Raw genomic sequence first — 27,577 nt, 5'->3', positions numbered from 1 at the left:
ACCGCGGTTCCTCGCTGATGACACGACACTACTTTTAGTCGATTTCTACCCTTGGCATCGTGTAACGTGGACGTCGAGGAGATGTTTTCAGTCCCAGTGTGGGACTACAACTAACCTACACTAAGCGCGAGGCGAAGCGCGAGACACGCACGAAGGGGGAAAACGAGAATTGTGTGACACTAATACTCACAGAGAATTGTGTGACACTAATACTCAAATGGCTCTATGCAAAATTCTAAAAGTTGGAAAGTTATCGATATACTTAGCATTGCATTTCTTTACGATATCACTTATTCCGTAAAGATTTTTTCCCGACTGATCCTTGCTTAACGACCACAAGAAAAAAGTTAATAAAAATAAGCGTGGACTATGCAGATGTGATCTGCTGGTTCACTTGAGTAAGCAAAATACCGAGGCTCGATTCATCGTAGAGTAGCCACAACCTGTCTTAATTAGAAAATCGTATAATTCAATGTACGAGACCCGCTGCCAAAATAAACCAGCATCATCTCACCTCAGAGTTACAGTGCGTCAACCTCGAAGTTTCCACCTTTAAAGCTGAGCCTGGGGTTCTGATCTGAGAATTAACGCCCAAATAGGTCTCTTCATTTGTTTTTCCACATCTCACTTGCCACAACGAAAGACGAATGAATCCCTGAGGGAAAAAAAAGGAATTATCAGCGGCAGTTTATAAGTCATAAGCAAGCCTGCGATCGGGATGTTTGGGGTCTGATAAATAAAGTGAAGGAAATGAAGTTTATAAATGCCATCGTGCAACTTTTTAAAACTCGACAATGATTGCGCGTGGCTTTTTAGGATGTCAAAAAATTCTAACCAAGATTTTCCCGGCAATTTTACTCTCTTGTCTTCTGCAAAACGAAACGTGTTTTAAATACGAAGTTAAAAGAATTAATTTAACAAATTTTTACAGTAATTGATCCATACCCCACTTTTCTGTAGAAAAAAAAAACCAAATACGAGGGGACGGTTGACATTCGGGGGGCGGGTATAGTGAAAAATAGAGAGTCTCCGGATTTTAGATCTCCCGAGGATGGCATCTCTGGGTTAATGTGACAAACATTTTTCATGCTGCTAGGACTAGAATGGTGATATGTGCTTATGCGCAATAAAACTTATCTTATATCATTTTCATGTTCACAAGCACTGCAAATATTTTAATCTAAGACAGTTACTTGTTAATAAAAATCAAAATTTATTTGACAAAGTTTATTGAATAAACTTCAAGTAGAACGTGTTGTTCATCATTCGATGTAATGTCGATATGTGCTTATGCGCAATGATAGAGATGTGATGGTGAATTTAAAGCTTGGTATATACAAGACAATAATATTTTTTCAGTCAGTGACACGGGCGGCTCAGAAGAAAAAATCCGTGTATACTACCCACAGCAGCCTCGTCCCCAGGCCAGTTCGCGCTATCCGAGTAAGCGGTAGAGTCTTGGAACCGAGCCTAACAAGATTGACAGGTGACGTCACATTCGAAACCGCCAAGGACGAGCGGGAACGAGGTAAATACCAACAGGAGTCGAAGAGTGTTTGAATGACAAAAATCAAACATAAATTTACCTTTGGAGGAAGTCTTCCTTCTTCAATTATGAGGGTGTCACCATTATTTACATGTGAATTCTCCAGCGTTTCGTCCTATGAGTTGGAAAAAAAAGGAACAGATAACCTTAGCTTTGATTTTGAGTTTGCTTGGTCGTATGACTGGTTCAAACGATGAGCGCTAGGCTTGGTTTAGATTCTATGTACGTCGATCAAACGAAACGAAAACTCTCGCTACATAACACAAAGTACTGTCTAATGTCACCTCATTGTCCAAAGAGTCAGCAGGCTCTCCGATCCAGTTGGTTTTCCTCAAGTGCCACGTCCTTCCTAAAGATTAAAAAAAAAATGGGTTAGGCCACGTTAAATTTGTTTGGTACAGTTTTCTGTACTTTCTCTCTTCCTGTATCACCAAAAAATGTGAATAAAGATTATTTTTATTCTTGTTGACTGTTGTTATGTTGAACTATAGGTTGTTATGTTGACCAAGAGGCTGCTTAAAAAAGGTCGAATTAAAAAAACCACTGCAAACCCAGAAAAACAACTTAAGAAAGTCTTTTCATGGAAGCGATGATAAATTTTCTTGACACAGATGACGTAAAACAAAAGACATCTTTGTTCTCTGTTCAGGGAAATATCTGCTTGGTACTGTTTCATGGTTTTTGTTCTTTTGTTTAACGTGGTCTGTGTCTGGTACACGAAGTAAATGCACGTTTAAAAACACGAATTGTCTCGAGTAAACCAAAGTTACACCTGCATTGTGGCTTGGAATCGCTCTAGCTTTGATTTACACGGTACGATTCGGGTTGTCGGTTTACCATAAACATGGCGCGTGCGAGGTTGTACATTGCAAGTCGGCCTTTAGGAAGCTAGAAGGCTTATCACAGTTATTAACATACATACCTTCCAGGTTGACGGTTTCTGTCAACAATCGTAAGCACTGAGAGAGAGAAGAAGGAAAAAGAAAATACCGTACAAAAAATATAAACCCCATTCTGTGGAAGCAAAACAAGAATTATCATTTCTGTGCATCCACTATCATGTTGGGGTGATTTTCTACTATCCCTGATGAAAAATGGGGGACTACTCGTAGTCTAAATACAATAACTTAGACGCGGTAAAAAAAAAAAATAATAATTAGCCTCAACCCTTATGGGGCTTTTCAGGGACAATGAAACAAATAATTTAAATGGTACAGAACATGGTTATACAAATCCCAACTGGCCAGAGGCAAACCAGCGGGCTATTTACAAGCGTGGTGGAGGATTTGAACTCGGGACTACCATGAACAAATCCAGCTACTAGGGCGGGGCTTGAACTCGGGGCCTCCGAATTTCAAGTTCGCCGCTCGAGGAATTGAACTCGGGACTACCAAGAACAAATCCAGCTAGCGGTCAGGGCGGGACTTGAACTCGGGGCCTCCTAATTTCAAGTTCGCCGCTCGAGGATTTGAACTCGGGACTACCAAGAACAAATCCAGCTAGCGGTCAGAGCCGGACTTGAACTCAGGCTTCCGGACTACAAGTCCAGCGCTCTACCCGCTCAGCCACCTTGCCTCCACTATATATGGGGTGTTCCGTTAAAAGAATAAAAGAATTCAGAATTGTATGTACATCTCGGCTGTTATGTCATCAAAGCTTCACCGTACAGATACGAAGGTGTTTAAATCATTGTCAATGGACCTCGTTCTCACTAAGAATGAAGTCCGTTATTACTTACCTACGATCACGCTATATTTTAGCTTATTTTCGTTTGAGAATGTACAAACGCGCCCTAGAATTCGGCCTCATCACAAGTTACGTTCTGATGCTGATATAATTGAAAAATTAGAAGTGGTAGTACTGTAGAACATCGATAAATTGAACTCGGATAACTCGAGCTCCCTGCTAACTCGAACGAAGTCCGACTTCCCTTGGATTTCACCCCACTTTTCAGTCTGGCGGTTAACTCGGACTCGGATAACTCGAATTCCTCGCTAATTTGATCTAAATTTCCTTTCCCTTGATCAAAAAGTCACTAAAATTTACTCCGATAACTCGAATCGTGGTTCTTTTAACTCCACTCGGATGCCATCCCATTAGCTTTTCTGTTTGTATAAGTGGCAAAACACTAAAACTAACACTGCTTAACACTAAAGCAATTTGATTTTAATTGGTGAAACGAACAGATCACGTTTTATCATAAAAATGCCTGATCATGTTACCGTTTCTGTGGAAATAAGTTAAATTTGCACTGGACCATACATTGAATTGCTGAAAAATTAGCAACTGTCAAATTTTAACATAGCAAATTGGATTTTCAAATCGACCCCGATAACTCGAACAGTTTTTCGTTTCCCGCCCTTCAGAGTTCGAGTTACCGGGATTCTACTGTATATAGCGTATTATTTATGAATGGATTACCTCTCCAACAGTTATCTTCTTACTGACAACCTGCTCCATTTCCTGTCTAGTATGAGACGGTGCGCACACATAGAAGCGTATCATGATTTCTTCCGGAAGGAGTGGAGCTCCTGACTCCAAAACAAGCTTTTGTCCTTCTTTAAGCCAGGACTCACTGACTTTTTCGTGGTCATACACTGAAAATTGAACAAAAATGTACAATATTAATCACAAGCAACACAGGGGCGGATCCAGGATTTTTTTTAGGAGGGGGTGCACTCGTCTCTTGCTCTACTTCAACACCAATAAACCACATAGTTTTTTTTTTGGCAGAATACCAGTTGTATTAGAAAACCGCGGGTCGTCTTGGGGGGGGGGGGGGGTGCGCACCCCCTGCACCCTCCCCCTAGATCCGCCCCTGCAACATTAACCTAGAAGTTTAGTCTGAATGTGAGTTAACGTTACCTCGCTTCAGGTTTTCCAGAAATTTAAAAAACCCAATCAATTGATAAAAGTTTGAGTTTCATTTTATTATTTTTTCAGCCCATAGAATCGTCTTTCAAATCGTTTCTTTGCTTTCATCTTTTTTTAATTCTTTTTTAATTGCCTCTCTCTCCTTTTCATCTAAGTGAAGCTCTGTAATACGAATGAAAACATTATATACGACGACGAATATCAGAAAGAGCCCTATTACACAGGAGTACGACAGAACAAACAATGGAATCAAATCTGCAAATACCCATTTATCGTTCTTGATTCTATACAGCGTTTTCACTCACGTGGCCATTATCTATGCAAATTTATTGGAACAAAAGAAAGCGTTTACATAAGAAAAGAGTTCAACTCCCAGAGGACTGGTTTGGAACACCAACATGGCCGCCGCTTCATTGTTTTGGAACACCAATATTGCAGCCGTGACGTCATGTGAAAACGCTTTATTGCGGTGGTGGGGGGAGCAGTTAGGCGAAGCAGGGGCGAAACCCAGTAGTAGTATTGGCCTGCCCCGACTAACTGCCCTCGGGTCTCCAAAAATACTATAGCAAACACCCGATCCGGCCAACAACGAGGGAAACAATTTTACAGCTCCAGTAAAACCTTTTCGTCTCTAATACTGAGTGCCATACAAATCAAGGGGAAAAAGAAAAAAAAGAATTTTGTCACACATTTACAAAGAGAATACAACAATTTGTAAGTACCGCTGAAGAGTTTCATTTCATTATCAACACTACGAGAATTAGCTAAGAAGTCAAAAGTTAGAGATCATTCATTCATTCATGTTTCTTCAATATGTTTGGAAATCACAAGCAAGCAAGATAAACAAGAGAAAACAAGTACAGAACTTTCACTCACACGGTGGACTGAGTCCTTGAAAATCGTCATCCACGCGGAAGCGACAGACAGTTTCTGACAGTAAAAAAGAGGAAAAGTCAGTTGATGGATGAACACAGTCGTAATCTTAACTACGAAAAAATTCTCTTGCCTGATTGGTTATCAGCTGTCCTGATTTCAGCATTAATAGGACAGCGTAATAGGACAGTACGTGTCATTCCTAAGTAATTGGATAGTACACGCCATCGTGCGCGAGTACTTGAATGTTTTTTTTTTCTTCACTGCTAGCAAAAAACTCTTGAATATTGCGCGTTTTCATTTCAAAAAGGCTTAAAACAAAACGATTTTTTTATATAGTTACAATTAACTGGTAATAGAACTTCATGTTGTCCAATTCAGTCTGTAATCATACTCGTAAATAAAAAAAATCGGACCCCCGCGGTGCTGGTAATCACTTAGTCCGGTTTACAGACCGGACTGGACTCCTTTCAGTCCTACTAGAATAACCTCGTCCCCAAGGCACTTTTCCCTACCCACCTCCAAAGCCAGGAAAAAGTGCCCTGGGGACGAGGTTGCTATTAGCATTACTTATAAAACAATAATTGCAAAGAAAAAACAACAACAAAGTAACAACAACGCATGCTGTTATGTTTACGCCTCACAGTGTACCTGCAATGTGCTGAAATTGGCTTTGCAATCGAAGTACTTTGGTCTTCAGCTCTCTAATAGTCTAAAAAAAAGCCAAGTGTTGGTGTGATAGGTCTCAAACTTTCTTAGAACTAAAGAAAAAACTGATATATTTTACGTACCGCTATGAGTCTGTATAATCGCTTAGTTGCGCGGATAAAACATGCAAAAGCGCAAAGCTTAAGGTTTGTCAAGCGAAGAACTAATTTACCTGGTCTTTAAGAATTTGGACAGGAAAAACTGGCCACGGAAATTTGTCTTCTCTGTCCTCATGTGTCGCTGTTTCCTGTTGTGATAAAGGAACATAAAAGATCATGGGCTTAAGTACTTGCTTTTCTAATCTGGTAAATTATACAGAGAGAGAAAGAAAATTACTCACCACACAGCGAATCTCTACGGTGAAGGAGATCATGTTGTCGTGTTTTTTACTTTCTTGAGAAGACAAAGTAGTTTTGCCTTTAACATTGGATCTAGAAATCATGAAATATAACGAAAGTTGAGATAGAACCGCTACAATTCCTCCTACGGCTGAGAAGAAAAGCTACAGAATTAATACTCCAAACTAATCACACAAAAACACTACATAAACCATTAGCCAAGCGCAGCATGCAAGCAGTGGTAAGCAGAAAGTGAACACAAGAACGGTCAAATTATACCAAGTCAAATGAGAAATGTGAATGGAGTAACATCACTAATTTTCTTTGAATATACTTACTCAATATGAATCTTTTTCTCGGCAACCAGATAATCTCCATCTTGAAGACAAATTTCGTTCAGCGTGTCACCGTCCTAAGATATTGAAAAACTTAAACTGAGAATAACGATCAAGCCAGTCCACAAACAGCGTTTCAAGCAAGAAGATAAAATAGACTCTTGAGGGAGTTCATGTGGTTACAGCTACAGAAACAGCCCCTTTCGGGCTAAACAGTCGCATGGTACTAAAACACCTCGTTGGAGATTCGACTATTCACAGTCCAATACTTTTTTGTAAGATCGTCAGGACAAGCCGGTACGGTCGGCCATCTTAGTTTCTTTGTACCGAGAGGACGGGCGTCGGGGTTTAAAGCATTGAGGGGGGGGGGGGGGGGGGGAGGAAGGCGAGAAAGTTTATTTTTATCAATTTTTCTCGCTTCCTCCTAAGCCGTCCCCCGTCCTCTAGGTAGATTTGACACTCATCCAAGATGACCGCCCGTAATCCAAAGCGCTCGATCTCGACGATCTTATGGAAAAATAGGGGACTGTGAACAGTCTAGTTGGAGAGCAAATGACGCAGTGTGACCATGAAAGAAAGGAAATTAGCTTTTTAAATGATGTAATTGTATTGTTTTACTTAACCCACTGCGTCTCACGCTCTCCAGCAGGTAGTTTTGCCTCACGCGACAAGGGCCAAGCAGCAAAGGGCCAATTTCCGGTCGGTTATCAGAGAGTCATTTTTGCGTAACTTTCGCACTAAAAGCAATGAACAGGTCATCATGTAATACTTTTCGACCACACCCTAAAAACTTGGTTCATTCTTAGCAGCCATAATATAGCCGAATCCTTGCTGACGTCATTGTTCACATTTTTGCACATTACCATACCAGTTGACACATAGAGGACATCGCCATATACATGCAGCTGTACATGTATACAAATTAAGTTCAAAAGTTGAAAGAGCTGGTTAATTCAGTTAAGTAGTCTGTGCTATTTTCATCTCTTTGTAATCAATTACAGAAAATTTCAGCAATCAAAAAATGCGAAATGGCTCGGTGGCAAAAACGTTAATAAGTTCATACATCCTTTGTAAAACTTGAAGTTTTTTAAAGAGAATTTCTCCGAAACTATTCTGTATATCTGGCTCATATTTTTAGAGATAACTGAAATTGTTACGCTCTTTCAATATTCAGAGATTATTTTATTAGTTTTATAAGCATACGTTAATAATGAGGCAAAAAATGTGAACCAGGATTCGCCTATAACATGGCTTGTTTTATGCCTATCTACAATGAAGAATTGACAGTTTCTTTTACCTTGTCGGCGTTTAACGCACAAACATTATTTTTAACTGTGGAGAGAATAGACATTAATAATGAGTAACAAGAAAACAAACATTTTGCAAGTAAACAGACCTCATAGTTCAACACGACACGAGTGCTGCATAACGCGTAAGGCCCTAGAAACGATAGAAAGCACGGAGAAAAAAAGTTCACTGAAAGGGTTTCTTAGTGCGTTCGACTTTCAACCTGAATGGTCGTGCTTCAGGCGTTAAGCTCTGCTATCATGATATACATATATTTTTAAATGAAACAGTTTTGGTCATCCTGGTTGTTGGAATGCATAATGCTAATTCTACTCATTTTGTTCCATGCTTCAGAAACCGGTCAAACTTCCTTCCTATAATCCCATCTCGTTCTATTTGTCAAACGTAGGCAAATTTTTCCAGAGTTGAATTCTTCAGGACCAAAGTTCAAAAAATTACACGAAAGAAAATAATCGTCTTGACAGGAACGTCTCCACCACAAATCGCCTAATGTGTGAGAGAGACTAAGAAAGCATAATATTCTTTCTTGAGAGACGCAACAATGCGACAATCAGTGCTTTCTAGCGTAACCTAAAACATCAACAACCAGAACAATATAATTACTTACTTTTCGATTTCACCCAGCTGAGAAGCAAATCCTCGTAATTTATTCCAATAGAACTGCACAGCATCAACTGTAAGATAAAATAAATAAGGCCTTCGTTATCGAGTGAAAACCTTCACGCTTAACCTCCTCCACAATAAATAACCGTAATAACTTTTTTGGTGAAAAAAAGTAAAACGAAGCTTTCCGGAGTCTCTTTTTTAAAATGCATTCTCGTACTCGTTCTCGTCTTCAAATCTAACGCTCTCTGATATTTAACCCGAAAGTCTATCTGAAATATATGCCTTTGTAAATTCTATAAAGATATTTCCTTCCTTTCAGTTAAAGGTTACTGATTGTATAACAACACTCCAGTAGAATTAGGTACTTCTTTACGTCCTTAACTACGTTCTCGCCCCAAGTCAAAACGGGTCGATCATCCCAACAACAAAATCACGACAAAGAATAATGTGCCTTCAAACAATGTGAAGATCTTGAAGACTCTGACCTTCATCTCTCCAAGTGTGGTGTTCTTTCTAAATGTTTTCTGAATTTCCACAGCTGCCTCATCTTCAGAGACTGAATATTTTATGTTAAGAAGAACTGGGGCCGAGTCCTCTCCTGTGTATACCTTATATCCACCCACCTACAAAACAAACAAACAAAAACCGTCAAATGCGGTGTTGTTACACGAGACGACTCGCAACCACGATTTTTAGCGCAACACAGCGTTGCAACATTGTGGCGACATTAGGGCCATTTATACGAGGAAAAATAAGATGCGTCTTACATAAGACGCGTCTTAAATAAGACGCGAACTGTATCATTTATACGAGCATGTCTTTTCTAATAAGACGCGTCTTAGCTAAGCCGCGTCTTATTTTAGACGAAATGTGCCGTTTATACGGAAAGTTCGCGTCTTATTTAAGACGCGTCTTATGTAAGACGCGTCTTATTTTTCCTCGTATAAATGGCCCTATTGTTTCGAATGATTACAACATTGTTCCAACAGTGCAGCGCTGTGTTGTGCTAAAAATCGTCGTTGAGAATCGTCCCGTGTAACATCATCTTAACGAGGGGTTGAACTGGGGACGTCCGAGAAACAAAGTGATTCAGCAAGTGGCCAGAGCGAAACTCGAGCCTGGGACCACCGGATTGTGAGTCCGACGCACTGACCACTCGGCCACGCGGCCTAAACAAACAAGACTAACATTTTAAGGTGGCCCGAACCTTTTCATGTGCGCGTTAGTTATTTTTTTAAATCGCGTTGAAAAATCTTACCCCGCACAGCATAAGGTTGTTCCTATTGTATTGCGAACTGTATTAGATGTGGGTTTTCTTATTATTCAGTTTCTTGCAATAAAGCTTTGGGTAAGAATACCCTTGCAGATAGAAGATAGTCCGTCGGCACTCTTACTCTATTTGTGCGTAAACTTTCACAAATGTGTTAGCGTTGCATTTTAAGGTTAAATTTTACCAGCATTTTGTGCAGCGAGTTCTACGGTCACGAGTGACTTCATACTTGCAGAAATAAAACTAGAGAGCTCTGAGACTTATTTGCTGAAGTTAGAGAAAAATCTGTCGTAGGGTTTCAATTTTATTGACATTTTTTGTAAAAATGCGGTTTTAAACATATGCCGATATCTCAAACGGTTTTATACAAGAAAATAAATAACATTTTATTAAAGTTCCACCATTTTTCTTGAAAAAAAAGAAATCATAGAAATCGGTTAAATCGTTCCTGCCGAAAAACGCGATTCAAAAGCATAACCAACGCGCATATAAATAGGTTCGGGCCACCTTAAGGTGACTCGACCCAGTTTTTTTGGGGGGGTACTATCCTACTTTGAAGCTCTCTGGTATCCCCACCTTTACTTTTATCGTAAGTCTAACACATAGAATGGATAACATATAGATCAATCTACAATATAACATAAAATTTTTGGCGATCGGAGTAAATGTCACGTGGTTATAATGCCACGCCCCTTTGAGGTCTGAGTCGAAAATCTGCTGTTGCAGGCATTTTTTCGTGAAAATCTCTCGGCTACACATAGCGCGCATTAGTGCCTTGCGCTGAACAGAGTTTCACCAAAATCGCAAAGACCCAATTCGAGAAAGTCAGCGGTTTCCACATTTAGGTCATAATTCATGCGAAAATGATAAGCAAACTTTACACGGATTATATCTAATAAACTATGAGATTCATCTCTTTATTTTGGGCATCGTTATAACAGATGGGTCTTTGCAAGTCAGCAAAACGCTTTAGGGCCTTGTAAATGCGCGCGATTTCGAGCAAAGCAAACATATAGAAATTATAGTTTTCGCTATTTGTTGACGTTTGTCAGCGTTTAAGAGTCTTTCTCACGAAAAAAGCATTTTCTTAAAAATTCGTAGTTTTTTTTCCTTCAAATTTTTTCAGGGCCACAATTGATTAACTAACTATCCGGACTCTGAATTTCATAGTCATTGAAAAACTGTGACATTATCTTCTATAAGCCCAAACTTGAGTAAACATTGAAGATTTTTAGCGTTTTGGCTGAGTTTGTGCTTTGGGAGTTGTCTATTGTTTCTAGTCTGTCATTATACAGCATTCTTGTTCAGCAAGCGTGCAATGACCACGCTTGGCTGACTTCCGAATGCTCACCGAGATATTCCCGTCACGAGTTGGTTTAATTATTGGCTTGCATTAAACCTATGAAAAAATGATATTTTTTTAATAGTAAGTAGATTTAGTGTGTAGCACTTCTTGATTTTTTTGCAAGGGCACAAGAAGCACGAGAATTGATTAAAAATTTTGAGTTAAACCTCTATGTATCACGCAATGGCCTGTCTCACTGTACCAAAATTATCAAATCTCGGTGAGCATTCGGAAGTCAGCCAAGCGCGGTCATTGCACGCGTGCTGAACAAGAATGCTGTATAATGACAGACTAGAAACAATAGACAACTCCCAAAGCACAAACTCAGCCAAAACGCTAAAAATCTTCAATGTTTACTCAAGTTTGGGCTTATAGAAGATAATGTCACAGTTTTTCAATGACCATGAAATTCAGAGTCCGGGTAGTTAGTTAATCAATTGTGGCCCTGAAAAAATTTGAAGGAAAAAAAACTACGAATTTTTAAGAAAATGCTTTTTTCGTGAGAAAGACTCTTAAACGCTGACAAACGTCAACAAATAGCGAAAACTATAATTTCTATATGTTTGCTTTGCTCGAAATCGCGCCCATTTACAAGGCCCTAAAGCGTTTTGCTGACTTGCAAGGACCCATCTGTTATAACGATGCCCAAAATAAAGAGATGAATCTCATAGTTTATTAGATATAATCCGTGTAAAGTTTGCTTATCATTTTCGCATAAATTATGACCTAAATTTGGAAACCGCTGAATTTCTCGAATTGGGTCTTTGCGATTTTGGTGAAACTCTGTTCAGCGCAAGGCACTAATGCGTGCTATGTGTAGCCGAGAGATTTTCACGAAAAAATGCCTGCAACAGCAGATTTTCGACTCAGACCTCAAAGGGGCGTGGCATTATAACCACGTGACATTTACTCCGATCGCCAAAAATTTTATGTTATATTGTAGATTGATCTATATGTTATCCATTCTATGTGTTAGACTTACGATAAAAGTAAAGGTGGGGATACTAGAGAGCTTCAAAGTCGGATGGTACCCCCCCAAAAAAACTGGGTCGAGTCACCTTAAGATCCTTTGATAGTCCTGCCTTCAAGATCTACACGGCCACGTGAAAATTGTCGAGTTAATCATTTCATTAATTGAGACATAATGATTTCAATAGTCAAAAGAAAAATACAACAACACTCAGTGATAAGTAGATAACATAACAAAAGAACTGTCCGCAGCTAGCAAAGCTATTGGAGGCAGGATAATGCACGCAAAAAAAGAAATTAGACGTAAGATTAGGGCTCATTAAGAAAACTTAACGTTTTATAAATAAATAAAACAAAAAACGTAATATAGTTGAGAAAAAAAAAAAATAAAATAAGAAACTGTAAGAATAGGAACGAGTAAGCAACGCAGCTTTTATTTTTCGAAATTCTTGGCTTATTTTACCTTTTTAATTAGAGTGGGCGTATCAATTAAGTCATTTTCTGTATTCAAAATGTCAAAAAGTAATAAGAACTGCGAAAAAATTGTGGTTTAGTTACCTCTTCTCCATTCCACAGAAACACTTCAGTGCCATCATGCACTCCGCTTTGAATCAGAGACTTTTCAGGGTGTTCTACAATACCAACGCAACAAGGAAAAAAAGGATGAACGATTATTTCGAGTCAGTTCAATTTCTAAAAGTCAAAATAATTTGAGGTCGTAGATATCACCCACTTACGTATCACCTCTTGGAATAGATATAGACCTGCAGGAAGTCGTCTGGCAATATGAACAGTGTTACTGGCTTCGTCGTCTCTACAAGTATCAAGCTGAAAGATAATTTTAAAAATCTTGAACAAAGAGGACGTGCGAGGGCTGGAGAGCTGTGAGTTGTGGCTTTGGAGGAAGGTCTTAAACATTTTTGGTCCGACAAAGTCTGTAACGAGGAACTACTGAGGTGTATCGGTGGGGAGAGAGCCATCATATCTGTTTACAACAGAAGACAGAGAGTCTGGCTTGGTCAAACCCTACAGCATGGTGATCTTGCCTCATTAGTTATTGAGGGAGGAATGATAGGAAAGAGGCCACATGGAAGACCTCGAGAGGGAATGCTGGATAGAGTGAAGGATGGCAGCCCTTACGTAGCGGTCAAGAGGCGCGCCTAAGATCAGGAACTATAAGAAAGGACATGGCTGTGGGCAGAACACACACACACACGTTCCCATTTTTTGGCATTTCTTTAAAACGCTTAAACAATCATGATTCAAAGAAAACCCTGAAAAATTAATTCAGTTTTAATTGTAATTACTCCACTACTGTACATGAACTAGAAGTGCATGTCTTTGGGTTTTGAGGGCCAGCATGGAAACGGATTACAAATTGAAAAAATTGAGGGGCCAAGTTTTACTCGTGTGTTGTCGAAAAATGACCCAAAACCGATCAAGCTTTGTTTTCCTTTGGAAAAAATCAACTAATATCTTTCTTTTAGAGTTCCAAGTATGAAAAACGACGACTTTGAATAATCTTTTACAATTTCATCTCAGTTTTCTATGACTAAAACATGTTGAACTCATCATTACAAATCCTTGCGACTCGAGTAGAGGCTTACAGAGAAGGAGAGGCTGCCAAGAAGCCATTTGATACCTTCGTCCCACCCTTTCGCGCGGTTCGCGCGGTGGTGTTTTGTGATGTCAAAGAACGGAATTGAGCCAAGGCCCTTAAGCAAATGTCGCGCGCGATCGTTTAAGGCAGAGAGAGATTGGAGAATAGTAAACTGGGAGGGAAAGGAAGTGAAGAAAAATGGCGACTGAAGACTGCGCATGTGCTGATTACGCGTCCTCCCAATACTTTTCCATCTTTCGCTGCCCCTTATTTCTTCTCTCCTTGATCGCTTGAATAATATTACTTTAAAGGCAAAATGGATGTCGATTTGAACATACCTCAGTGATTTTACGCAGAAGATCAGTGACCGGTTTTCTTCTGTCTAATGACACAATCAGTGGCTCTGATGTCAAACCCTGCAAAGTTTACAAATCATTACAATGAATTACCTGGACAGTCCTCGGGGGGGGGGGGGGGGGGGCGAGGTGGGGGCGACGCCCATAAAAATGGAATGCTTGTCGGTAAATTAAAATCAATTAGATTTTAAGAGTTATATACACAAAAAAACAGCGATGTCGCTGCATTTTAGCTGGTCGATTTACTACTTGTCAAACGAATGTCGAAAGAAATAATTAACATAGTTAATACCTGTATGCAAAAGTTTACCTGCTGAATTCTCAGAAAGCCATCTGATACTACATAGTGGCTTGCAAAATGTACGGTAACAGAGATTTGATTCAGTCGAGCATCATAGTCTTCCCTGTGGACGCAAATAAAATTTACAAGATGTTAAAGAACTTATACTCTCAAGTGCACCATTTCATCACTCACTTAGCGGGCAGTCTGTTTCAGATTTTCGAAGAAAGCGATGCAAAAGGGACACCCAATCACTGTTTTCTGTAAAATATCTGCTTGAAGAAGGAAATATTGCCTAGAATTTTCTATAGCTTGAGGACGGCTAAAAAGTTCTAAATGTCCATTCCATTTTCGAAGCTTGCCTAATAAATGCCAGGCTACGATTTTCGGAAGTTTAATTTTCGCTTCCGAGGTTAAGTTAAATTTAGTACAAAAGTGAAGCCTAAAATTTTGCGGATTCGACAACCTGGAGAGAGCAATCAGAAAAAATTCTCACCTTGGTTCGTAAAACTTTAAGTTGCATCTAAAATGTTCCGGAAAATAATACTGAAGCCGTTGTGATTTCAGAAAGACTCAAGTTCCCCTAGGTTGACGGTACAGATACAAATTTTAAAGCGCCGCCTAGAATGCATTTCTAGAGATCTAATAGTACTCTGGGTAGCCTAAAAAGTGTTTTCAATGACACCGTATTTGGGAACCCCTAATGCGACGGACCTACTTAGAATTTAAAAGATGAAAAAGCATACAACACAACACAGGACTAATAAAGCCATCTTGTGGTCGAAAAGTCCACAACATAATTAAAAAACTGGCTCACCTTTGTTTTGCTAATTCTTTGTTTATTTCCCCAACTTCAGTTCTGAGGGAGGTAGGAACTGACAAATCTGTGTGGAGAGATAACAGACAAAACGCTGCACAAAAACTTCAGTGTACTATTGACCTTATATTCTCAGCAATGTCATCAATTAATTTTTTTATGAGCCAAAATTTTCTAGGTGTACACTATAACCAGTCCGTATTGGTCACTGGGAGCATTCCGCTGCAAAGCTCTTTAACCCTTTTAGTCCCAATATCCACATACAAATTCTCCAGACTGATCTACATATATTTCTTTAAAGAATTGGTTGAGAGAATTTGTTTGTAGATCAAAGCTTTTCCCATCAGGTGATCATTTCATTAATTCTCACAACATTTTCTCGATATTATGTATCGATATTGTTAGGAGAAAATTAACTTTGCTCACTCTACCTTGGGACTTAAAGGGTTGAGGTACGGTTATTTGTTCTAAGACAGGTTTGAACGGGGTGAGTAAAACGCGCAATATCGCTTTTAAACCCGTGTTTACGCAGCAAGGCTTTTGAGCAAGTTGCGCGCTTTTGTTTCCCGTTCGACCATAGCTTTGCAAATAATTATGTAAGAAACTTCAAGCAACCTACTTGGATCACTTCCAGAGACTGACAGATTTTTTCTTCTGTAGAACAACATGTAAGCACTTTCTTTTCCTGAAAACTGACGCTGAAGATCTCTTTCACGGATGCAAGAAATTCTGGAATCATTGACGTCGAACCACATATGTCCCTGTTCAGGAACCTTTCCTCTAAAAGAAAATATAACAGGTTGTTATGTTTGTCTCAAAGGATTTTTCATTATGATCGGTTCTCCCCTTTGAAGGCAGTAGACGTTGATAAACCGAGGTGGAAAGAGAAAAGTCGAGCAAAATTTTATTGTGTAAGGAAACAACATACGTCACTGCAATTTTGAGTCTCTATACCACCTTTCATACTTAAGCCTCTCTGTGCCGGGGTACTTCTGTGAGTACCTCTGTGGATACCTGTGGACGTCGTTTTCGTGGCGCGTTTTCCATCAAATCGTCGGTTTTTTTCATAGAACGACAGACTTCCTAGGGACCATATCCAAGTTCAGAAAGAATAAGCCTGAGGAAATTTCATCGTTGCTTGGAATTATTGCTTACGTTCTCCATAATACGCGAAATTAGGCATTTTCAAGACGTAGTCGTGCAAACACGGCAAAGAAATGTAGAAAAAAAGTGTGATGCACGTGCAAAGTTGTTGTTTGTACAAACAACAGGTGACATGAATACCTACCTTGCCAATGAAAGTGGCTTTCCCTCATCAACAACTACAGAAGATTGTACGCTTTCACTTTCAAGTGGGCGGTGTTCCTGTCTTTGAGCTGATGCAAGTCCTGAATTTGAGGGATTTTCACCAGCATTCTTTAATGACACCCATCCGCAGGCATCACTGAAGCTGAAAATGTCCGAGTTCCTCTTGAAAAACTGCAGAGAAATTTTCAACAATGGAAATACTATCAAAGCAGTAAAAACACTGCCAACATTTACACAAAAGAAAACCTTTTTGGAGCAGACTACCTTAAAATGTTGCTGTCTCTTACTATTTCGGCTGTTGTTAATTTCACCTTTTATGATACATTAAGGCTATGTTCACAGTATATCGGAGAGCTTTTGCGCTGACAGGAAAATCTACCGGATAGGGCTTCTATACACACACGAGAACGGTTTTGGCAGCGCGATTTCTGTAACGGAACGAAGCTGCGCTGCCGCAATCTCAAAACTGGAGAGTCACATATTGGATAGGTGATCACACTATACCGGATATCTTTTCTATGCGTCACGAAAACCAGATACCGGATAACGCTTCTATTCACACACGAGAACGGTTGTGGCGGCGCGATTTCTGTAACGGAACGAAGCTGCGCTGCGCCAATCTCTAAACTGGAGAGTCACATATGGGATAGGTGATCACACTATACCGGATAGTCTTTCGTGGCGCCAAGAAAAGATATCCGGTATAGAGTGAACACAACCTAAGGAGGGTGTGGTGGGGAGTTTCAGAGCGGGGTAATGTGGGAAAGAACATGGAATTAATAAGCACCAATGCATATTATTTGTCTGGTAATAGTTTACGAAAACAAGTCTAATACATTTGTAAGTACACGGAGTGTCTGTCAACTCAGTAACACGATATTCTATTTGATTTGAATCTCTTTTCTATCTGCTTGACGATAACCTGTTGAATAAAAAGTTTACAAACTGGGTGGTAAGACTGGTGAATATTTGCCAAGTCAAGAGGCGTAAAGGAAAACTGATGTACATTATACTTCTCATGTAGTGCTCATGAGAAGTTAGTGCATGCCAAACCAAAAGATATCCAAATAAAGCAAATATCTGGTGAATAATGCAGTTACTATGGGCAAAATTTAGAATAATTGAAGATGATGAACAACCAATACTCGCTGGGAATCGAATAGCTTATCAGAGTTTGTCCAAACACTATTCACTAATTGCATATTTGCTAAATGTTAATTAAGTTCATACCTTTGAGAGTGGCCCAAAGCGACTTTTAAATCGCTTATTCCAAGAGAGACCTGTGTCTTTAGACATACACTAAATGCAATAAAAGAACATGTTTATCCACAATCATGTAAATGAGATGAAAGGACTGAATTCACAAACACTGTAAACTATTACAATCAAATGCCCTAACATGGACATCAAAGGGACAGAGCCAAGAGTGCAAGTAGAAGTTTCCTTCTAAACTAGTAAGCAAACAGAGCAGATGCAATACAAACGCGTGTACACGCAGGGCTCGAAGTTATCTTTTTAGTGCACTTGCAAAGTTTTGCTAGTAAGATATTTTTCCACTAGCAAACTGGTGAGACCACAAGCAAATTATTTCCCTTTGTTTGGAAGACATGGATAATTCTAACTCGCAATCGTTTGCTAGTGGATATTTTTCTTACGCGCAGATTGTCAAAATCACTCGCATTTTGCGAGTTTGCGAGCGTTAATTTCGAGCCCTGACACGTCAGCTCGGACACAGGTATGTATCAGCGCTGATGAGCGTCTGCATCACCTCTCTTGCACCAGGCAGGAAAAGATTTATCTTTTGTTTTTCATTATGACAGCTTTGGTTCGTGGAGGTCACAAACATGTTGGAATATCGTTATAAGAAGTTTTCTATCTCTTGGACCAGGAGAACTGTCTGAAATAGAGAGGTGTCCATATTTTGGAAGTACCCATTAGAGGGATGTTGCAATTGATCCTGCATTTAACCATACAATCAGGCTAGTGTCTTGGTCAGTGTAGACAAGTGAAAAAAGCGGCCATGCAGCGAAAAAGAGAGAGTGCGAAAAACGCCCCACAGCCTCTTTTGCCCAACTTTCCTCGATCTGCTTTCCTACTATCTTGGAGCCTGGAACAGGCTTGCCACACAGTTAGTAGTTGGCTGTATCTTTTACCTGACATAATTGATTAACTGATGCTGCGCCTCCAAGTTTTCTCAGTAATGCCACAATTAGTTCCACAGGGTCACCTGAGTTAACAACAACATTCTCTTGACTGTCATCCTCTCCTTGGACAATTCTTACTTGCTCTTTGTCCTTGGATAAAAATGCCACCAAAAGCCCACGATAAAAATACAGATATTTTCTGTTAAAATTCAACAGCACAAGGGTCGCCTTTCAATCAGCACACGGTACCACAGCTATTATAATAGTGAACTATAACAAAATGGCATTTACGGCTACCCAAAGACGAAATAGCTGAATTTCTGATTAAAAATGAACAGAAGAAGTGCAAGAATATGCAAAACATATTGCTCAAAGGATGATATCTACTTTTTGATTAGCATCTTCAATATCCTGAAACCATGCCGAGAAATATGAGGAGGTAAGCTTTTTAAGAACTTGGAAATATTTTAAATGAATAATGATACAATTATTTCATTCGGTTTACGTATGATATGAAGAATTATGCCGATCTTGGAGGTAACATTTTATTAAACCCATCGACAACAGATGGGTGTAGGGAAGGTGCCTGATGAAACTGAAGGGAGCTGCAGGCGAGTGCAGAAGGCAAACATGACAACCCTGTGAGCTGCAACCACAAGGCACCATCACACTGAGAACCTCAGTGAAAAAATGCGCAGATACTCACCAAAACACATCCCGAGGGAAGGGAGAGCTGGGGGCAAAAATCAGCTAAAGCTACTACACACGAAAGCAATGTGGGTGAAATGATTGACCAGCAAAAGTGCTGTAAAATTGCTAAAGCCCAAGACCGCCCACATACATGGAGACCGCTGGCCAGAATTGTCTTGTGTTTGACCTCGCCTGAATTACATTTAACCATCTATAACATTTTCCTTGGTCTGCATAATTCTTCAAGGTGAATGTAATATTGTTGGAAAAATTCTTCTTACAGGTTCAAACCAAGTCCTCAGTCCCTCCACGTCACAGATATAGGCATGGTAGTGGCCCCCATAACAACTGCCACTGAAAACGTAAACACAGACCATGAACAGTAAAATTTAAAAAGTTCCTTTTTCATAACACTACAAGTAAACTTTTTAAACATAATTCTACAAGTTGTTAAGTAGTAAATTAGATAGGAGTCCATCCATTTGATGACAAAGTTTAAACAACTCGAACAGACTGTCACACGGAATGATGAAAGGAGAATTTGAAAGTAACACAATGCAATTAAGTAGTTTAAGACCTCCATTACAGAGTTAGTAGTGCCCATTTCAGCATTTCACATCATCTTCATGTTTCATTCCTTTCATGGGTTAAGATCAACTCAACAAATTGGCCTGCTCCCAATGTATGGGTCTTCATAACTCAAATGGTAGAGCACTGCAGCACTAACACAGAGGCCATGGGTTCGAATCCTGTTTAAGTGTCGAAATTTTTTTTTTTTTTTTTTGGGGGGGGGGGGTTATTTGCTTAAATTGCAATTACCACTGCGACGATCATATCTTCATTAAATATTTTAAAATTTGTATTTCCACAGTTCACATCATCTTCAAATGTCCAGTCCCTTATCTAACCGTGAGGACTATATAATCCAATGGTCATTTTGGAGAAAAAATACAGTTAAATTGAACTAACAACTAAAAACAGGAACTCATTACCTTTTCTTAAATTATTATCAATATATATTTATTACAACAAAGAGGATTTTAAGAACAGTTCAAAACCTACCCATGAATTACTACAGAAAATAATTCATACTCCTGATCATCTGCAATTTCCTTGTTGGATTCACAAAATTCTCTCATACTCAGAGCTACAGGAAAGGTATATCTTTTGGTTTCCTGAAAGTCAACAGATACAACATCAGCAATCAGTAATAAAACAGACAAACAAATACACAGGGTACATAGAGAGTCAGCTTTACAGCTTGCACTTAGGGGGAGCGAACGCGTTCTAGCCTGAGAGCCACTTAAACTAAACTGAAAAAGAAAATTTGACAATCATAGGATTGATGGTTATTTAATAACATTTGATAAATTTTGAGCTTGGTGAAGAAATGAGAGATGGTGTGATCAACATGTCACGAGCATGGGACAAAGAGTTAGAGCATCCGACAAGTGGAGTTTCGACTTGAGAACATTTTTTGTCTATCCATAAACTCTGCTTGCTCTTCTCATTAAAAACATTCAAAGCACAATTGCAAAATACACAACAAAATATAACTACATTAAGGAAATGGCGGGGAAAAAAATACTTCATTCGTAAAGCTTTTATATTCTTTGGGCTGCATTTAATGTTGGTTATTATCTACCCATTTAATAAGAATCAATGTTACCTTGAATCTTTCACCTCGTTGAAAATCATAGTTAAACCTCAACAATGAAAATGAAAGGATTGGAGGAAGAGTCCTTATCTTGGAGCCCTGTAAATATCAAATACTCATCACCAGCAGTTTTACAGACTTGTAGTCAACAAATTCTGCCTTAAATGAAGGCTGCTGTGCATACAACATCTACAGTAAAGGGTTAAAAGGGTTATAACTCACTCCTGTAGAATAAATCTTAAAACTGAATAAACAGCCAGGCAGAGAATAAATGCAGATCATCATTTACCTAACGTATTCTAACATCAAGGCACATGATATTGCAATCAACAAAAAATCATTATTGTCAAGGATTAATAGCAATGTGTCTCTTAAAAAGTTTCTCCTTAATTCAGATCCCTCCCGGCTGTCCTGCTCCAGTTTGGGCCACATATAGCAAAGATGGCTTTGATTGAAATATTTTCATACAACTACAAACCTTGATAGCATTAACTAGTTTTCCACATGAACCACATTTGTATTTATTGGCACCCTCCAAGTTCTCTTTTAAAACATAACTCATTTCAAGACTCTGCTCCAGGCCATTGCATCCAGAGAGAATCAAAGGAAGGTCAAGGTAATCTTCCTTGTAAAAATAAAAAAAAATGTTGTTTTTAGTAACATACCATGGCCATACAAATATGAACATTGTTTTGTGTACACTACAATAATTGATTAGCTTGGAGGTAAACGGCAATTTAATACTAATAAATGGTTTAAAGAGCATGCAATTTACTTCCGTAGTGTTATATAATAAGCTAGATTGCTCAAGTTTGGTGACATGTGTTTTTGGTGAATCTCCTTCTACTACTTAGTATATACTTAGTCTTAGCAGATATTGCAAATTAAGCCTGCACATACTGCAGTCTACTCTTAATCATATTTGCAGAATACATTTTACCCACTATGGTTGTTAGCTGCAATGTATAGGAATTTTTTGTCACAGATTACGATAATGCAAATCTCCAAAATTTTAATATCACCTTCACAATGCCTCAGGTATAAAAAAAAAACTAATAAAAAATTCAATGACCTCCAAAATACCATCACGAAAACGTCCTGCCTGAGATTTTTTTTATTGTTGCCGTATGTGGCTAAAACATTGGATTAAAATTTCATGTCTTTTTTAATTTTATGGAGTATAAAAATGGCTGAAAAGTGTTATGATTAACTTCAACAACAACAAATTGTACCTCTCTTTCACTGACATGACCACATTCTTTGCAAATGACCTGGCAATTGATAAATTAAAATAAAACAGATCAATATTAAATGTTTTGAAGTGCACTGCTGCTAGACAATCACCACCATTCAACTGCCTGGTTAAAAGCCCAAATGATTTCCAAAAAATTGCTAAATTCTCTTTTCAATAGCCTACACATGTACTTATCCCATGTGATGCAAACACAGCCCAAATAAACAACAAACAATACCTTGTGCCAACATAACAGTATTGATAGGGTTAAGGAAAATGACAAAAGCTGAAAAAGTCACTTGATCTTAACTTATAAAAAAATAAATAAAAATAACCTTTTATTTTTTTAACAGTTTGCTAGTGGGCAGAATTCTCTAAATCCTGCAATCTGATTGGTTCTTGGAGAGGGTGGTTTTTTTACAATCTTGCCCACTAACTCAGCTGGAATCATTCACACTGAACGTTTCTTGCTAGGTTTTTTTTTTCCTGAAGTTTGTTGTCGATGATTGCATTTGGCTTACTGTGAATTCAAGTTTGAATAAACAACACAAACAACTTATGCAGCAGGCCCTGGTTGTTCAAACATTGGATAGCACTATCCACTGGATAAATCACTATCCAGTGAAAAAGTATTACAGAAATCAATTACGCCATCTGCTTGATAGTGATTTATCCTGGTCGATAACGCTATCCAAAGTTTGAACAACCAGGCCCAGTTGGTTATTTTCTTCTTTTTTTTTTTGTTGCTTTTGTTTCTTTAACCCACATCACATTCTCTTATTCGAATTCATCAACCTTCAATCGAAAACCTTAAAATTTGTATGTTATAATAGCTCTTTTTTTAAAAGCCTTTGTGCACCTTTGTCACAGATGTTCCATGGTAGAGCTTTCTTATTAAGGCTGCACCTGGTGTACCAATAAGAGATGATTCCAATGCACTAAATAAAATTCTGTTCAGTTCCTGGACATCATGTTGCTGAAATCCCTGAAAAAAGGAAAATTGCACATTTTTACTTCAAAATTTGGTAACTAAAAGGACTACATTAATGAGATTGGCGAAGAGCAAAAACACACAACCTGGTACACACATATAATATTAATTTTATAGTCATGCAGTGATAGATGTAATATACACCTCATTTCCTGCCCATCCAAAACTTTCAGTCAAATCAGTAGTGCCGATACTGTCTTGATTAAGAAGGAGAAGTTTAGCAAACAGCTTCTGCAGTTGAAGTGGTATCACCCTGGCCTGATAAAGGAAAATCATAACAATTAAATGTCAAATGCACAAACTTATCACACTTACCAAGAATACTAATTTAACTGTTCCACTTTAAAATACAGCAGTATTCGAGTCCATAACTATTGGTACTTGTTAAAAGATGTACAGGAAGATGCCTGCAACCAATAGTGTATGGACTATACTTACAGGACTAACAAAGATGTCAACCTCTAGCAGAAATGTGAAATTTAGAGACTTTCTCTATTCAATGGCACTGCCACAAACCCACCCCTGGCACCTCCTCTAGCTCCCTCCCCCTCTCCTCTCAATGCAAGTCATACACACAATTGACCTAGCTCCAAAATCATTGTTGTGGACTTTCAGTATCTGAATGTTGATCCAATCAAACAGCTGCTATTACATGTAACATTGGCCAGTGCAGGAAAATGTTGGGCCCAAACCTCACACAACATGAATTTTTATTTCTTGTGCTTTTGGGGAAAATATTTTACACCACAGAAAAGCTTAAAAACAATTTATCCAGGAGATTTGCAGACCTGTAAAGGAGTCTGTAGGATTAGCCTCGTATCTAATGGGAAGCTGCAGAGAGTTGGTGTAAATCCATTTAATATATTGTTTATAAAATAGTTGCTCACTTTTAAGCTTGAATTTTGATTAAGATCTTCTTCCCTCAGCTCAAAAAGACCATCTAAGAAAGAAATTAGAGTTGTAAACATGAGGAAAGCATATCTTCATACTATACATGTAGCTGACACTCACAACATGGACGTTTGAAATTGACTAAAAAATAGAGGAAAGTTTAAAAAAAAAAAAAGCAGGACAGCTTTTGGAGCTTGCATTGGGAGGGATAAATTCAACAAAGGGAAGACAAGTTTCAAGAATTCCCCCCCCCCCCCCCCCACTTCTAGTCCCCATTACGATATAGGTATTATTATAATTTAAATGACTTTGAAACCAGGGGGTGGGGGGGAGGGTACTCCCTATATTTACCTATACAAGAAGGCTCTGCCCAAAATGGGTACTTTTTTTAGGCTTCAAGTATATTCCAATGGAACCTCAATTTAACACACATCTAATGAGGTCCTCGGTATAATGAACGATATTCCTAGCCCCGCTAATAGTAAAATATATGGAAGAGAACCTTGATATATATGAAACCTCCTTATGGTAAACATATTACGTTAGCCACTTGGCCCTTCGTTATATCGAGGATCCACTGTGAAGGGTAGGGATTTCACAGTTGAAGTATATGAAAGGGAAGGGAAATCTGTCATTGTGGTGTGTAAAAAGGCCCAAAAGCAGGAGCGTAGCATCCATTTACGAGGGGTTGTAAGGGTTTGCGGTATTACGGTATTGTGTTATTTTTGGTGCGGTGTTGCGGTAATTCTTACTTCAAAGAACGGTATTGTGGTTTTCAGAGTCCAAGCGGTGTGCGGTGAGTTTAAATTTTATATCGCGGTAGTCGGTGAAAAAATCATTGTGTCGTGGTGATCTGCTTCTTTCTCATGACAAGAGGATACAAATCCTAAAAGGTCACCCTAGCTAGCCTGCGTGTCTTCCTATAGTTGCGCCGTCGGGGATTGTATATTGCACAAACAGTCCAGACAAATCATATGGCTTGTAATTTGAGTTAATACTTGATATGATTAACGACATTTTACTTTTATCCAATGATAGGTAAACATGTCTCCCTCGCGTGTCTCCCTCGCACGCGCCCGTTCTCTCTTTCACCCACTACTTCCAAGCGCCTGCTACGCAGGCTACATTATTTATGACCTCATGGACCTTGTGGGAATAGTCAGGTTGGTTAACTTCCTTAACAATCTTACCGCCCCTTTCGTGCCAGTTGCAAAACAATGGCGAGCGATCCAGAGGGTCAGCTAAGTGATCAGTCAGATATTCCAGTCAGTGAGGTCGTTATAAATTGCGTAGTGTCAAAAGATAATCTGTGAAGATGGCGTGGTCTAAAAATTACTACTCGTCCTTCTTGTTGTGCATGCAGGAATATAGAATGTACAAGTATTCGTGTATGCTTAGCCTACGTAGCATGGCAGCCCAGGGGGGGGGGGACTTGCTTATCAGAGGCTAATGGGGATGTGCTGCTGGATGGGGTTGCATTTTCACGAGTGGATTGACTATAACGAGGTCGCATTTTCAAGAGAGTTACTAGAATGGGGTTGCACATTTTTTGATTTTTTGGGGTAAGACCGACTCGTTCTTCATATTTATGGTTAGCAAACGTACCAGAATGTTTGTACTGTAGATGACAAGTAAAGTGTTCTTCATTCAATCTAAAAATGGTCAATTCATAAAAACAGAAAGTGACTATTATAAAGCGGGGATCACGAAAATTAAATATTTGTCCAAAAGTGACTAAGATGGGGTCTATAATTGGCCACAGAATAGACTATAATGGGGTAGGGGCTCTGAGAGGCCAGCATCACATACCCAGCAAAAATTAACGCAAGTACCCCCGTTGTATCATTCACGTAAACGTATACATGTAATGAACAAAATTAAACTAGTGCGATGATCTTATGTTTATTGCACTCTTGACTTCGACGCACCTTGACTTGGAAACACTGATATAAAAGTATTATTTCTATTTGAAAGGAGGATTTGTAGTATTGGAAAGGAGGATTTGTAGTATGTGACAGAATTTGCCCGTCTGAGGGGCAGATATTTCGCCTGTTGCTTGTAACCTCCTTGATCTCGTTACTGTTTTACCCTTTTTCTGTTATCATGAATGTACCTTACTGATAACACTAGAGGTGGGTAAAATAAACAACCGAGAGAGAATGACTTGAAACAACCAGATTCATTTTAATAAGGCTGTGAAAAACTGGTGAAACATTCTGGCATTGTGATTTATTTATATTTCAAAGGCAGTGCATTATACAGCAGTTTAAAGGAATGCAAAGTTCTAAACTTGGTATGTGAAAGGGGTAACATTTGCCAATAGAAGGTATATTTAAATCTAAACTGAAAACACACCTTTTTAAATGCGCTTTTAATCTAAATTAGTTTACTTAATCTTTTGTTTTTATATTTCTAAGTCATACTGTAATACAATGGATGTAAAGCGCTTAGAACGCATGCGGATAAGCGCTATATAAGTGTTATTATTATTATTATTATTATTATTATTATTATACGAAAAGGGGTACCTTTTCCAAGGCTGTGCTCTAGCAGAGCCCGGTGGCCCCTGGCGCCTAACTTTTGCTCTTCGGTGACTAGAAAATCTCAGATTTTTCACGCGAATCATATGCTGGGCAGCAGGGATTTTACAGGTTCAGATAACTGGTCTCCTTTCAATGTTCCTTAGAGCACAGCCTTGTTTTCTGTCAAAAATAATACTTAAGGGGTTGGACCTCGGGGTGGAGCCTCCCCCTACGAGACTTTGTTAAGCACCCCCCACCACCACTACCCCTCCCGATCCCCCGGGCTTTGAATCCGGAAGTAAGCCTCAAAGGTCATGTAAAATATAGCTAAAAGAAATTTTGTTAATGTTCAAAGCAAGAAAACTTTTACCTCTAAACTCTGGTGTGAAGAAAAGCGTCTGCAGTAAAGAATTGAGATAACAAGTAGCTCCTTGGTTCTGCAAGCCACAGATTCCTGTTTCTCCTCTCGGGGCAGGCGGACACAGAGGTTTAGAAACTCCTTGGTGAGGATTCTGTGATGATTTTTCGAATACGGTTTCTTCTTCATCTTCCTTATTTTCGAATAGAGAGCCGAACATAATTTAGTCCAACGTAATGAAAGATAACTGTCAGCTTCCTTGAGTGCACATTGCAATATCAGAAAGAAAGTTTCCTCTTTCAATTGCTGTCAACCGCCATCTTGGATTACTTTCTGTTTAGGAGCCCGCGATCAAACGCTCTATCTTTGGTAGGTAATTCATATATGATTCCTATAGTGTACCGATAGATAGATTTTTCTTCTTCTAGTGTACCGAGGTACTTGGCCTACTTCTTTCCCTACTACCCCAGAGGAAAAACATTGTATCTGGGTGAAGGAGGGAGAGTATAGTTACAGGTATTTGTCACTGGTAAATGTTTAATGTTTCCTAAAAAAGA

The 27,577-nt window shown here is 38.9% G+C and overlaps 1 protein-coding gene across 1 annotated transcript in view; it reads right to left on the bottom strand.

The window, feature by feature from the left end:
• Window positions 1–27,337, bottom strand: part of LOC140931218 (ubiquitin carboxyl-terminal hydrolase 40-like) — a 37,771-nt gene extending 10,434 nt beyond the window's left edge. Inside the window, exons 1-31 of the mRNA XM_073380983.1 lie at window positions 27,033–27,337; window positions 24,137–24,189; window positions 23,394–23,507; window positions 23,118–23,243; window positions 22,257–22,295; window positions 21,503–21,649; window positions 21,037–21,123; window positions 20,430–20,542; window positions 19,649–19,721; window positions 18,687–18,827; window positions 17,764–17,832; window positions 16,514–16,704; window positions 15,845–16,005; window positions 15,226–15,292; window positions 14,439–14,532; window positions 14,111–14,188; window positions 12,910–13,000; window positions 12,731–12,804; window positions 9,074–9,211; window positions 8,590–8,656; window positions 7,972–8,006; window positions 6,678–6,751; window positions 6,342–6,432; window positions 6,174–6,248; window positions 5,945–6,005; window positions 5,297–5,350; window positions 3,968–4,143; window positions 2,469–2,505; window positions 1,831–1,895; window positions 1,587–1,661; window positions 515–655 (exon numbers count right to left, since the gene is read on the bottom strand). Coding sequence (XP_073237084.1) covers window positions 515–655; window positions 1,587–1,661; window positions 1,831–1,895; window positions 2,469–2,505; window positions 3,968–4,143; window positions 5,297–5,350; window positions 5,945–6,005; window positions 6,174–6,248; window positions 6,342–6,432; window positions 6,678–6,751; window positions 7,972–8,006; window positions 8,590–8,656; window positions 9,074–9,211; window positions 12,731–12,804; window positions 12,910–13,000; window positions 14,111–14,188; window positions 14,439–14,532; window positions 15,226–15,292; window positions 15,845–16,005; window positions 16,514–16,704; window positions 17,764–17,832; window positions 18,687–18,827; window positions 19,649–19,721; window positions 20,430–20,542; window positions 21,037–21,123; window positions 21,503–21,649; window positions 22,257–22,295; window positions 23,118–23,243; window positions 23,394–23,507; window positions 24,137–24,189; window positions 27,033–27,240 — 3,015 coding nt within the window. The 5' untranslated portion in view covers window positions 27,241–27,337. The remainder of the gene's footprint in view (window positions 1–514; window positions 656–1,586; window positions 1,662–1,830; window positions 1,896–2,468; window positions 2,506–3,967; window positions 4,144–5,296; window positions 5,351–5,944; window positions 6,006–6,173; window positions 6,249–6,341; window positions 6,433–6,677; window positions 6,752–7,971; window positions 8,007–8,589; window positions 8,657–9,073; window positions 9,212–12,730; window positions 12,805–12,909; window positions 13,001–14,110; window positions 14,189–14,438; window positions 14,533–15,225; window positions 15,293–15,844; window positions 16,006–16,513; window positions 16,705–17,763; window positions 17,833–18,686; window positions 18,828–19,648; window positions 19,722–20,429; window positions 20,543–21,036; window positions 21,124–21,502; window positions 21,650–22,256; window positions 22,296–23,117; window positions 23,244–23,393; window positions 23,508–24,136; window positions 24,190–27,032) is intronic.
• Between the last annotated feature and the right edge of the window lie 240 nt (window positions 27,338–27,577).

Source organism: Porites lutea, chromosome 3 (genome assembly GCF_958299795.1).
Source record: "Porites lutea chromosome 3, jaPorLute2.1, whole genome shotgun sequence".
NCBI classification, from domain to species: Eukaryota; Metazoa; Cnidaria; class Anthozoa; order Scleractinia; family Poritidae; genus Porites; species Porites lutea.
The sequence above is the reverse complement of the archived record's forward strand: the minus strand, read 5'-3'. Positions and strand labels throughout refer to the sequence as shown.